Genomic DNA, 13,367 nt, shown 5'->3' with positions numbered 1-13,367 from the left:
TGGAAGGTGATTCTAGAGTCTTCCAAGTTGGTAATTAACACTAACCATCACACTGGATATCTCTTGAAGATCAACTTTGGTCATAATTTTTTTAAATTCCCTTCCTGTTTACTAGGTTTCTAAGTCACTTGCAGAGTCTCATCTTACTAATCTCTGTGTTTCCAGAACCATGCAAAGCAAAGGACCTTGACAGGCACTCAACACAAAATTGTGCAGAACATCACCATTCACCATCAAACATGGGTCAGGAAAGCTAGGCCAGTCAAAGAGGTAGCAAGATGGGTGGGGGAGAGACTACAAGGTTTGGTAATTTAGAGTTGTATTAGTTGAGCTCAAATTATGTATTTTGATGGTTAGTATTAATTGTGAACTCGACACAATGCAGAATGCCCTGGGAGAAGAACGGGTATCTGAGCATGCCTGTGAGGAACTATCTTGAACATGTGAAATGGTGAGACTCATGTGCACCGCAGGTGGAACTATTTCCCAGGGATTCTGGGGAATCCTGTATTGAATAAAGTGGAGAATGGGGCTGATAATCAGGCAAGCTTGTATGACTGTCTGCTTCTGGACTGTGGATATAATGTGACCACCTGCTTCAAGATCCTGCTGCCCTGACTTGCCCATTATCATGGACTTGAACTGTCAGCTGAAATAAACCTCATCTCCCTTAAGTTGCTTTATTAGGGTATTTTATCACAACAGTGAGGAAAGAGATTAAGAAAGGCATGACTCTGAACAGCTAGCATGTCCTTTAGAAAGCTGTGCTAACCCTGAACAGTGATACATTCTAGGTGGTGCTAATTGGATCTTTTATAGAAGAGATGGTTGTGGGTCTCCTTTAACATTGGCACATTGTACCTAGAGTGTAACAGATGGACCATGGAAATAGGCTTTGCCCTTTAGTCTTTGTGGACTTAGTTCATACAGTGCCCATACAACGCCCATAGGATCCCCTTTTAGAGTTGAATAAGTGGACCATGCGCACTGATACACTTCTAAGAAACAGGTTGGCTGCTCTCCTGAGTGCTGATCCCACTGCTAGCTCTTTGCCTAACCCACGGCTTCACCCACACGTTTTGTGGTAGGATGATGGGATGGAAAAAGAGGGAAGAAATGGGGCTCATGACCACATCCCATTCTGGATGCCAAGGGAAGTCACCACATGTTGCTTAGTCCTGAATTCTTTTTTAAAAAAGCTGAGCTGCAGCTCTCTATGCTAAAGTGCATGCTCTGTGGTTTTGTTTTGGTTTTTTGTTGTTTTTTTTTTTTTTTCATCACAGTCTAACCCCCATTACTGGCCGATTCTACAGTGTTCCTATTGACTCTTCTAAGAACTTTCTTTTGTTGTTAACTGTTTTGTTCTTTTGAGATTGGGTCTCACTCATACTATAGTTCCCGTTGGCCTGGAACTCACTATGTAACTTAAATGGACCACAAGATCTCTGTAATCCTCCTGCTTCATTTTTCTGTACACTGGAATTAGAGATGAGAATTACGTGTGATGGTTATTTTCTCTCCCTCCCCACCCCACTCTGTGTCTGTCTGTCTGTCTGTCTGTCTGTCTGTCTGTCTGTCTCTCTCTCTCTCTCTTTCTCTGCGTGTGTGTGTGTGTGTGTGTGTGTGTGTGTATGTGTGTGTGTTTATGTGTCTGTATGTGTGTGAATTCCCATCAATGCACACACAGAATCCAAATCCAGAGGAGGATGTTGGTTGTCTTCCTCAGTCATTCTTCCCTTTGTTGCCTCAGGACCAGCTCACTGTTTCAACTTGATAATAAACTCCTGAGATCTGCTTTTATTTTTCACATTCCCAATGTTGAGGTTATGCTCACACACAGCCATACCCACCATATATTATAAGTGAGTTTTGGGGATCAAACTAAAGTCCTCAGCATGCACAGCAAGTGTTCTTACGCACAGGGCCATTTCCCACACCCTACCTGGGGTTCAGAAGTCTCTCACTAGCATGGGTCACAGATGATTTGGCTAGACCAGCTGGCCAGCAACTCTTTGCCCCCCTAATGCTAGGATTACAAACTCACACCACCACGCTCAACTTTATTATGAGGATTCTGGGGACCAAACCAAACACTTTGATAGCTGAGCCATGTCCCCAGATCCATAGTTTTCTACTAGATGGGTAAAAACATAAAGACTTTGACATATGACCAGAGCCCAGGTCATGGTTTGCTTATTGTGTATCTCTAACTTCTGGTTTTTTTTCTTTCAGATTCCAATGATGAGAGACCCTGGGTGGATCCGAAACGTATGGCCTTCAAACATTAATGTGAGTACAGCAGCTATAAGGTGTTCTTGTGATTTCACAGGTCGAGATGAAACCTTCCTTCTTGTCACAATGCATCTTACCGTAGGCAAACACAGTCTTCGAAGCAGGGGACTGTGACATTCAGTAGATGCTTCCAGGACACGCCTTGTGCTTCCTAAGCTCTGCCCTGGTAGCTAACCATTTTGCCTGGCTTCTGTTTTTTCCTTCTAGCCCATCCCCCTCCAGACACAGATGGGATTTTGCCCAATTAAAAACCATCCTCTAAACTTCAGATTCAAAGGGCTCCTAGCATTCTTGGAGAAGGTCCCCATTAACACTCATGCCTTTGGTTGCCTTTGATAGGTGCTTTTGTCTGTGGTCACACGTGTCTAATAAGAGCCTTGGTAGCAACACCTGAGCTCTTCACAGCTTCCTTTGGGTCCTGCTGTGGACTCCTTTCTCCTTGTAGCTAGTAGGAGTAGGTTCCACCCCTTCCCCTCATCTTTAGGATTATACTTTGCCCTTGTTCTGTTTGCCCCTGGAGCCCATCTTTTTAGATTTCCCCAGACACCATATTCAATAGCCTGATGCCCCACTGTAAATTGTTACAGCTCAGATGGAAAGGTATTCTGGCAGCTGGAAGCCAAGGAATACCACAAAGTCGCACCACACAACAAACTTTACACAAGAGATTTATTGGGAAAGAAAATCAAGGTGGGTGGTTGCCTCTGTCCTAATGAGAAGTGGTAAGGAACTGAGCAGGAGGTAGGCTTTCTTGAGGGACTGAGGGGTAGCAGAGCTTCCCAGGATCACCCTGCATTGGAGGGATTACTTGGCCTGATCTTGGAGCAAGCTCAGTGACTGGGATCTCGGAATTGATCCTACTACCTCCCAAGTTCTTTTCATAGCATACAGTTCCTTTGCCCTGGTGCTTGACATCATTTCAAAAGCATCATACATACAGCACATTACAGCCCATGGTTGTTCAACATTTGAATTATCTAGAGGAGGCAGATTTGAGGAAGGGAGGCTGCTGTAATAGTCCAAGGAAGAATTGATACTGGAGGAATTTGACACTACTACAGCTTCTTCTGAGGTTGTAAAGCAAGAACCACTACTTTGAGTCTGCCTTTAAAGAGCTCACAGGCTAGGGAGATTCAGGAAAGGTGTGGACTAAGGCTTCCAGAGGCCTAGCAAAGTGCTTGCCCAAGCCAGGAATTCCTCCTTGTGCTGATCCTGAGGCCCCAGTGGAGTGAGTGAGGAAAGAAGCTGACAGAGACAGAGCTCCAGGAACTCTGGAAGGGATGTAGTTCTACCTCTAAGCTACAGAGAGTAATGGGCCCAATGGGAGGCCAGAAAGGCTGAACAGTGGGCAGTTAGTGGCAGTTGAGAAGGGGCAGGGAGTCTCTGGGTAAAAGCCATGCTCTTCTTGTGGATGGCAGTGTAGGGTGGAAGTAGCTTGGCATCACTTCCTATGATCAACTCCCTATTCTAGAGAACCTGGGGTAGAAATCACGGCTATCAGGTTTTCAACCCACTTCTGGCCCAACATGCAGTCCAGTGGTTATGGTTCCCAGGCAAGGCCAATGAGGGAAGCAGCCCACTGGCCCTAGACATGGCACCATGCGAAGAACTGACCCACTCTAACAGGGCAGGACACAGTGGGCAGAAGACCCAAACTGGATATCTTGCTTAAAGGAAAAAGCTACAGGACATCTTTATCACCAAAGGTAGGGGATGAAATCACAACCTGTGGCTTTGCTTTGCCACTTACATTGCTTGAAAGACACCGAGAGAGATGCCTAAGAACCTACCAGCTCCTGTGGGCAGTGGGCAATCACCTAATCCAACATGAGTCCTTGCTGTTTACCATAAGCCTCTGCGATAGGAGAGGAGAATTAACAGTTTATCTGAGGTGGGTGGAGAAAGATTAGGAGCTATTTTAGAACAAGGTCTCCCATAGAAGGTGAGTCTTCTGGGGAACAATGGAAGAGCCCTAACAGTTGGCTAAGCGTGAAGTAAGAAACAGCACTGGGCTCCGGGGCTAGAGAGGGAAGCCATTGGAGATACAGAGAGAGTGGGGAGAGGCAACAGAAGCTGATGCCAGTGACCAGGAGGACTTATCTGGTCTCTTAGGGACCTCAGAGAATGGAGTGTTTATCTCAACTCTCTGTTTGCTTCCACATCTGACTGAGTCTCTGCTTCAGTTGTGATGGCCACTGTGTCAACTAGACAGGACTCAGAATCACCTGGAAGAGAGTCTCAGCGTCTCAGCGAGGGCTTGTCTAGTTCAGGTTGGCCTCTGGGCATGTCTGTGGGGCATTGTCGTGAAGACCAGTGTTAACTGATGTAGAAAGCCCCACTCCACTGTGGGAGACACCGTTCCCTGGTTAGGGTCTCTGGACTGTGCAAGAGTAGAGGAAATAAGCTGAGTACTAAGCGTGCACACCTTCATTCTCTCTCTGTTCTTGATTGTGGATATGACTATTTGCTTCAGGTTCCTGCCTTGACTTCTCCACAGTGATGGACTGTCACTCACCTGACACTGTGAGCTAAAGCAAGCATTTTCTCTTCTAGGTTGCTTTGGTTGAGGTATTTTATCACAGCACAACAGACATAAAGCCAGGAAATGGGTGAAAATGGCCCTCCTGTCCCCAATATTGAGTTTTTATGTTCTAAAAACTTGAGTCTTATGCTGGCTAGTTTTATGTGTCAAGTTAACACAGGCTAGAGTCATCAGAGAGGAGGGAGCCTCCATTGAGAAGATGCTTTCATAAGATCTAGCAGTAGGCAGGCCTGTAAGGTATTTTCTTAGTGATTGATGGAGAAGAGCCCAGCCTATTGTGTGTGGGGCCATCCCTGGTCCTGGGTTCCAAGAGAAAGCAGGCTGAGCAAGCCAAGGGGAGCAAGCTAGTAATCAGCACTTCTCCATGGCCTCTGCATCAGCTCCTGCCCGAGTTTTTGCTATTGTTGTACTTGATGATGAACTGTTATGTGGATCTGTGAGTGAAATAAAGCCTTTGCTCCCCGAGTTGCTTTGGTCATGGTGTTTCATGGCAGCAAGAGTAACCCTAAGACACACCTTTTGAAGCAAAGGGAACATAGCACATGCTGTCTGTCCTGTTGTCTGTTTTCTGCTCCGCGGTTTTCTCCTTACTAGAAATTTTGAGTGGAGACCCCTCAGGTATCTGGTAATATCCACATTCTCTTCTCTCAGAGCCAATTGCTGCCTTATTTTTCTGGTTTGTTTTAAATGTCAGTTTGTGGGGGGCATTGATTACCAGCAGGCACCTGCACAGTTCGTTACAGCCGTGACGTATTTACCTTTCATATAACCATAAAGAATAGAGCTTTCTTTTTCTATTCAGTGGCTTCTTGGGTTTTCTAGAGATGCCCCAAGGCATTGCCTGATTTGTCAGTGGCCACACTGTAGTAACAGATCAGTTGTCTGTCCTTTTCTGTTTGCATCTCTCCACATAGCCATCTCTTTCTCACCCAGGGAGCACCTTGGTTTGGACTTGCTGTCTCTTGCCAGAGGCCTGGGATCTGCTGTTGGGTTGGGTTTAACTTTCTTGAGGGTAGAGTCATCTCCTATGTACTTACTTGCTACTGTCAGCATCAGAATGGTCTCTAGCAAGGCTGGTGACACCTTCCATACCACGGCAGGGCTCATTCATTTGTTTTTAGTATGATGAGTATTATTTGTAATTATAATGAGTCTGTTTGCAATCAGGCACAGTGCTCATGGTGTGATGATTAGTCATTCCTTTAGAAAATATTTGTTGAGACCCGAGTGTCAGGTGCACTTTAGATACGTGTAACACAAAAATCGATCGTCTTTATCCTCCTGCTGTAGCTGCTGACTGGAGAGTGGTGCATAACAGTCATGCATTGCGTTTGGAGTCCAGCCAGGCAGTGCAGTGAGAGTCTCTTACAGAACTGACATGGTTTGCTGGGAGTGGGGTAGTGATGCTGTGAGGTTAAAGGTGAGGAGGGGAAGGTCCTTTCCCCAAGTCTGTTCGAATAGAGAATGGTCCACTCTAGCCATGCTTTGGGCTTTGAAGGAGGGAAACCTTTAAGTACAAAAAGGTAAAGGAACAAACAGCAAGCTGCAGACAGACAGAAGCTGCAGATCAAAGAGAAAACATCCAATCAGTAGGCTCGGGGCATGCAGCAGAGCTGACAGGGGACGGCTTGCTGAAGTCATGAAGGGTGCCCTGATTGGATTCCTAGGCAAGTTGGAGCGGTTCTCTGTGGGTGAGCTTCCAGCTGCAGGTGTATTTTATTTTGTTTTTCTTCATGATAAACATTGTGACTGACCTCAGTTGGAGACAATGCACCTTCCAGCTGTTCTCAAGTGTGCAATGCTTCTTAACAACCTCAGCTGGTCCCCTACCTCCCTGTTTCAGGACCAAGGGACCTGTCCCCAGGACAGGATGTCTTAGAGGACACTTGATGTAAGTATGCTGAGTCTGAGACAAGGAGGGGGAGCCTCCTTATCCTCAGGCTGCTTTCATCAAGTACAAATACATGATCATTTACCAATTGATGTTACAAAGGTGCAGTATGGACAAAGGCACTGTTACAGAAGGGATTCAATAGTGAAGAATGAAAATGATCCAAGGAGGCTTGAACCCAGGGCCAGAGGGGCAGCAGTACCGATGCCAGGGTAATGGTGGCTGGCTTCTGATTGGTGGTCAGATGTTTGACAAAGATGTTGAGGTATCTCGTATCTCTCTGAGATGTGTGCTCTTGTAGAGCTGGGTAGCCCTGGGTCTCTGGACACAATGGATTCCACAAAGAGAATGTAAGAGAGGAGAATTCAAAGTGGTGGTGGGGGAGGGGGACATTCCAAAGGCAGCCTCAAACCCTCCTCGCCTAGGGCAGAGAGGTGAGAGGAGAGAGTACTGGATGGTGTAGGGGGTTAGGGATGGTTAGCAATGCCCTTCAAGTTGACCATTGCTAGGGAGGACATACATTTTTGTGGTGAGGGAACAAAGACACTGTGGCCATCTTGTGAGGTTCCAACACAGGCACAGACATCAAAGTATAACCTGTGGGTCCTAACTATGACAACTGGATGTGGGAATCAGTCACAAAAACCTTGACCAAGGTTTCTGAACTTTCAACTACCAGAAATTAATTAAAACATCACATGTGTAATGAACACAGGTGTTTCTGACATGTGACGTCACTGCAGCCTTGAATCTGCAATGCACAATGTGTGTGCTTTGCACAGGTGTCTGTGTGAGTTCAGCTATCGAGGCCTGAAACACATTGGCTCAGGCCCACAACTATTGTCTTGGAAATTGCATTTTTTTTTTTTTACTGTATGTACAAATTTTCCTGCTAACATGTTAATAGAAACATAACAGCTTAATTACAGAAAACAAAGATTTTTTCAATCTTTTTCTACCATTAGTCCTTAGCATGTAAATATCAAATTAGCATGTCTTTAGATTCTATTAGCCAAGCAAGAGCACTCATCTCATTACTATGCAAATTTGCTTCTATCTTTAATTGTAAAATTATAGGTGTCAAAGCATTATTTTAAAGATTTACTTATTTTAATTTTATGTGCATGAATGTTTATCTTTATATAAGTGCACCTTATGCACAGAGGCCAGAAGAAGGTGTCGGATCCCCTGGAACTGGAGTTAGATAACTGAAAGCTACCACATGGGTGCCAGGAACCAAACCCACGTGCTTTGCAAGAACAGCCAGTGCTCTTCACTTCTGAGCCATCTCTTCAGCCCCCAAAGAACTATATTAAGTTCTTTCTGAAATATGAGCAGAGATTGTTTGACTTATATACCCTTTTTATATACCTATGTACCCAGGGTCACAACATACTGTCATGAAATGCATGACGCCCTGACTGAGATGGTAGGTCAGAGGAGGACGGTGCCAGATGCTTCTATTCATTGTTGCTTTCTAGTGGGAGGTCTGGGTCCTCGGGTGATATGACCCGGTAATGTCAGAGAACAACCTGGAACCTGTTCATTCCTGCTGGCTCACTCTTGTCAGGACACACTAGGCTCTAGAAAGATCTGAGCTCTTTTGCTTGTTGGTTGCTTATTGTTCATTGGACCTGACTTTTGAGGAGAGGCTGTTAAGCAAAGCAGAATGTCTGGGTCCCAGGACAGATCCAGTGCAGTGATCTGGCAGTCACTGTGGGGACATGAGCCACCCACAGGTGGCATACAGCTCAAGGGCTAATGTGAAACTCTGAACTTACAAAGCAACATTTCTTGCCCCCTTGTGACTCGTGGGGTGAAACTGTGGCCCCCTCTTCATAAACACCCAGCATGGAGCTTTCCCACGTCTAGATCATCCTTGATGGGGATGGGGGGAGGGAAAGCCACTAAAGACCACAGAGGTCTAGCAAGGTGGAGTCCACCGAGGCCCACTAGGCAGAGTCACAGCAGCCTTTAGAAGCTGCTCTTCTCCATCTGACACCTCCAGGTCCATCTGTGATCTCCTCAGATGAGGAACAAGACAGCTCCCCATGGACTTCTCAGGCTCCATTGGCAAAATACACAGCAGCTCACTTTGGAAGGCAGTGGGAGACAGACAGACAGACTGACAGAGAGACAGAGACAGACAGAGACAGAGAGACATACAGAGACAGACAGATAAAGAGACACACAGAGAGAGACAGAGGGGCAGAGACAGAGAGACACACACAGAGAGACAGACATATAGAGAGATAGAGACAGAGGGGCAGAGAGAGAGAGACAGAGACAGAGAGAGACAGAGAGAGTACAGGAGAGCCAGTCCTCCTGCTTTGGGTGTGTGTCAGTGATGTTGCAAGAGTGAAGGGCAGATTTGGAGGGATGGGGAGATGAGTGGTATTGGGATGCATAATGTATAATTCACAAAGAATCAATGAAAAGTTAAAGAATTATAACTTCAGGTGGAGATGAATAATGTGAATCCCCCCTAAGGGTCACCACATTGCAGAAGAGTTCGGTGCTCAGTGGGAATTCTTCACAGATATTTTAGGCACAATCTCATTCTCTTAGAGGTCAGCTCAATGTGCTAGATTTGAACATGACTTCCTAAGAGGGGCTATTCTGTCAAGACAAGCCAACAAACAATAGATTCCCCTGTGGTTTCTACACCCTCTGCCTGACTCTAAACAGTGGTGCATTACCTGTAGAGCCATCCAGACAAAGTGTGGGAGAGCAACAAAAGAAAAGCAAGTTCTTTCAGTAAAACTGCACACAGTCAGACTCTGTGCATAGTCAGGCTCTGCCCTAGGTTTCCAGGATTCACTTTCATATCTGTGGTAGAGAACTTTCTACACGGAAGCCGATCGTGAACTTTGATCGTGAGTCTCTACATAGTGACAGAAAGGATCAAGTTGCGCCTTGACTTTCAGAGAAAGCCTGGGGAGCCAGTGTGACACCTGGCAGAGTCCTGATGCTTGTGTGGGGCACTGTCACCACCTAAAAGACTCGTTTTTCTTTAGTAACTTTCTACCTTTGCAGCCATTTAAGAAGTTTTGTTAGTGAGCTAGACAGTAAATAATGTAGCACTTGAGTCCCGAGATTATGCATAGCTCTCTTTTCTGTTTTAGGCATTTTTCTAAGTGTGTGTGCGTGGTGTGTGTGTGTGTGTATGTGTGTGTGTGTGTGCGCGCGCGCGCGCGTGCGAGCGTGTATGTGATGACAACCTTGTCTGAGATCAGCTCAAACTCTCAAGGGGTCCACCTGGAACCGATTCGAGGATTGAAAGAAAAAGACAAGTTAGTTAAAGCTGCAATATGACTGACTTCGGCCAGACTTGAGACCTAAGCCTCGTGGCCAAAGCGAAGCCTGACTGAATCTGCCCTGTCTGGAACTGCATTCTAAGAGCTTCAAATGCAAATGTACTTCCCTAGGTTACAGTCCTAAGTGAATTGCTCTGAACTTCAGGTGCAAATGTGCTTAATTCTAGCCCTTAAGGGGCGCAGCACAAAAGCCAGTTGTCCTACCTACCCTCAGCTTCAAGGTGTCCTGAAAAATTAATATTTCTCCGCCACAGCTGACCAGAGGTGCCAAAACAGCTCTCCACACAACCTCAGATGTCATCTTCTGGAAGGCTGTCTATCTTCTTTGAGACAGACTCTTTTGTTGACTTGGAACTTACCAATTAGACTAGACTTGCTCAGTCACTGAGCTCCAGGGTTCCTCCTGTCTCTGCCTCCTCATTCTGAGTTTACAAACTCATGCTATTATGCCCTACATTTTTTTTTAAAGGTAGGTCTCGAACTGGGTCTTGAACTCCATCTTTCATGCTTGCAAGTGTAAGGAAAAGATGACGGGGCACCAATGAAAGGAAAAGTCACGGAAATAAAACGTCACAGGGCACCAATGTAGTGAAAAGATGATGTCCCAGGTTTTGGCACCAATGTTAGGGGAAGGATGAAGAGAGTGGGGGGCATATGGCCCATGGAGGTGCAGTGAGGCCTGGGGGCAAGGGAGATGCCTCTGGGGGGCCCATGTTGGGAATCCCTTCCCCCTGAGGGACCAGCCACAAGACCACTATAGTAAAGAATAGAGTTTATTCAGGTCATGGGAGAGTTAAGAGGGTGGTAGAGGCAGGAGAGAGAGAGAGAGAGAGAGAGAGAGAGAGAGAGAGAGAGAGAGAGAGAGAGAGAGAGAGAGAGAGAGAGAGGGAGGGAGGGAGGGAAGGAGAGAGAGAGGGAGGGAGGGAGAGAGAGAAAGAGAAAGAGAGAGAGAGAGAGGAATAGAGGAGTAGAGGCCGGCCATGAGCACATGGAGTGAGGGGGGAAGGGGAAGACGAGGGGTAGGGGTGGGAGAGCAAGGCTACAAGAGTACAAGAGCAAGAGAGAGAGGAGGGGGCAAGCAGCCCCTTTTATAGTGTCAGGTCATTGGGGCGGAGCATACCTGGCTACTGCCAGGTAATTGAGGGATGGGGTTTACAGAATCCCAACAGCAAGGGCAAGAGTTATCTCCCCAGCCCCTGCTTTAGGCATTTCTGAGAACTCATATGTAGCTACAATTTCCTGGAATCGATGTTTTGTTTTGTTTTATTTTGTTTTTTCCTACACATCATCTATTAGAAGAAGCTCAATAAGAGTCTTGGTAAACAAAACAAAACAAAACAAAAAGACCACTAATTGCCCATGCTCTGTAAAGAAAAGTAGAGGTGGGCCTTTCCCTTGACAGCTTCTGTTTGTTGGGTGTTACTTCTTGGATTACGGGTTCTGTGACTGCAAGAAGGATCGGGGTCCATCCATCTGCCTCTAGCATTGCCCAGGTTCTGTGCTGAATCCCAAACTTGTCTCTAAGCATCTGCTTGAGTCCTCATTCTTCTCTCTCTCTTCTAAGCTCCATCAGATAGTGATGTCACACCCCAGTGATGATGTCATAATCCCTGACACTCACCAATGAGCCTGGAGCCTTAGCAGAGAAGGGTCATGAGAGGAAGCTGGAGGAGGAGAGACAATAAGTGGGGGGAGCTGGGGGAGGGAGGATGGGGAAGAAAGAACAGGAAGAGGGAGACTCGGGGAGCCAGTCATGCCTACCCTAATCACAACCACAGAGGGTTGGCCTAGCAGACTGGTACCTACAGGACAGTGAGAAACGAAGAACAACTCACCGGGTACTAAAAAGTTTACAAGCAGGGACCTTCCTGTGCAACTAATGGAAAACAAATGGAGTCGTCACAACCTGTTCTTCAGGAGAAGAGACATTGTTCAGACAACTAAGGTACAAGAGGCCAGGAAGGGTGGAGGTAAAGAGCTTTTGAGGTCTCTTTATTTACTTTAACTTGATGTATGTGTGTTGGTATATATGTATGGTGTGTGTGTGTGTGTGTGTGTGTGTGTGTTGGTACATATGACTTGATACGTGAGCGCTGGAGATCTGAACTGAGGTCGTCATGCTTGAATATCAAGCACTTTCATTCACAGAGCCATCTTCCTAGGTGCTCAATGGCTCTTTAGACATCTCAGTTTCTCAAGTGGATAACTGTTAGGAGAATTTGTGAGAACTGGAGCCCTGTATCAAGGCTTTTGGAGTCTCACATTCACACTCTCTTAGTTGGTTTCCTTTGGACTTTTATGGAGTTCTCTCCTTCAGTTTCACCTCCCTCCCTCCCTCCTGCCCCTCTCCCTTTCTCCCTCCATCCCACCCTTCCCCCTCCCCCATTCTCTTCTTCCTCCTTCTCCTCCCTTGCATAGTTCAGAACCCAAAGGCTTTCCAGCAGGGACTAGTTAGAGGTCCCTTGGTCACCGTTAGTACTAATGGTGCCAAATTGTTACAAAGCAAGGCTACCCTATATTTTCCCACACTTCTTTCTGGACCTTTGCCATGTTGTGACCCAGTCAAGGAGGCCTTCATTAGGTGCTGAATAGAGCTTGCTTCCAGTTTCCAAAACTGATACTCTGTGAATTTCTTTGCTTTACCAAGTATTCTCCTATAACTGTAGAAAATGGGATCTGTGTTTTGGGGCAAAAATATACTCTGGTGAAGCCTAACTTCTAAGGGAGTTTATATACGCAGTCAGAGAAATGGCAAAATGCACTGGCCTTTGCTGTTCTTCTATAGAACTTGAGTTTCAAATTGAAGTGTTTCAGCCAGAATGGTTTCTCTCTCTCCCTCCCTCCCTCCCTTCCTCCCTCCTCCCTCTCTCTCTCTCTCTCACTTTCTCTTTCATATGTGAAAGGCAAGACCACTGGCCTCTGCATCCATGTTCCTGAACTTGAGGACACACACACACACACACACACACACACACACACAGACACACACACACACAGACATACAGACACACAGATACACACACACACCAGCCTCTCAAAGGACTATGAAAAGAATTTATAAGCAGCAACTGTAAATGCTCCATGAAAAAACAGGGAAGGTCTCTTTCCCTAGCACACAAGGATAAAGGGAGGTTGGAATGCTAAGCTTCAACTACATAGCCCCATTCACACAACTGAAGGGTTGGGGGTTGGAGGTGGGGGGTGGGGGGAGGGACAGAAGGCTGCCCGGGAAGGATAATGCTTGCCTAGCAGTTTTGACTCTCCTTTTAGATGTACTGAACATTATCTGTATACAAAGTTAAATCTGTGCTTTATGTTAAATTTT

The 13,367-nt window shown here is 46.1% G+C and overlaps 1 protein-coding gene across 3 annotated transcripts in view; it reads left to right on the top strand.

The window, feature by feature from the left end:
* Window positions 1-13,367, top strand: part of LPIN1 (lipin 1) — a 103,300-nt gene that overhangs the window by 26,918 nt on the left and 63,015 nt on the right. For 2 of the 3 annotated variants that reach the window (XM_080939177.1, XM_080939176.1), the window contains exon 2: window positions 2,233-2,289. The exons of the other annotated variant lie outside the window; for it this stretch is intronic. In XM_080939177.1, the coding sequence (XP_080795303.1) occupies window positions 2,233-2,289 (57 nt within the window). The remainder of the gene's footprint in view (window positions 1-2,232; window positions 2,290-13,367) is intronic. 3 annotated transcript variants of the gene reach the window in all.

This window comes from Micromys minutus (genome assembly GCF_963924665.1).
Source record: "Micromys minutus genome assembly, chromosome: 1".
Lineage (NCBI taxonomy): Eukaryota > Metazoa > Chordata > Mammalia > Rodentia > Muridae > Micromys > Micromys minutus.
This window is presented reverse-complemented; position numbering and strand designations above follow the sequence as displayed.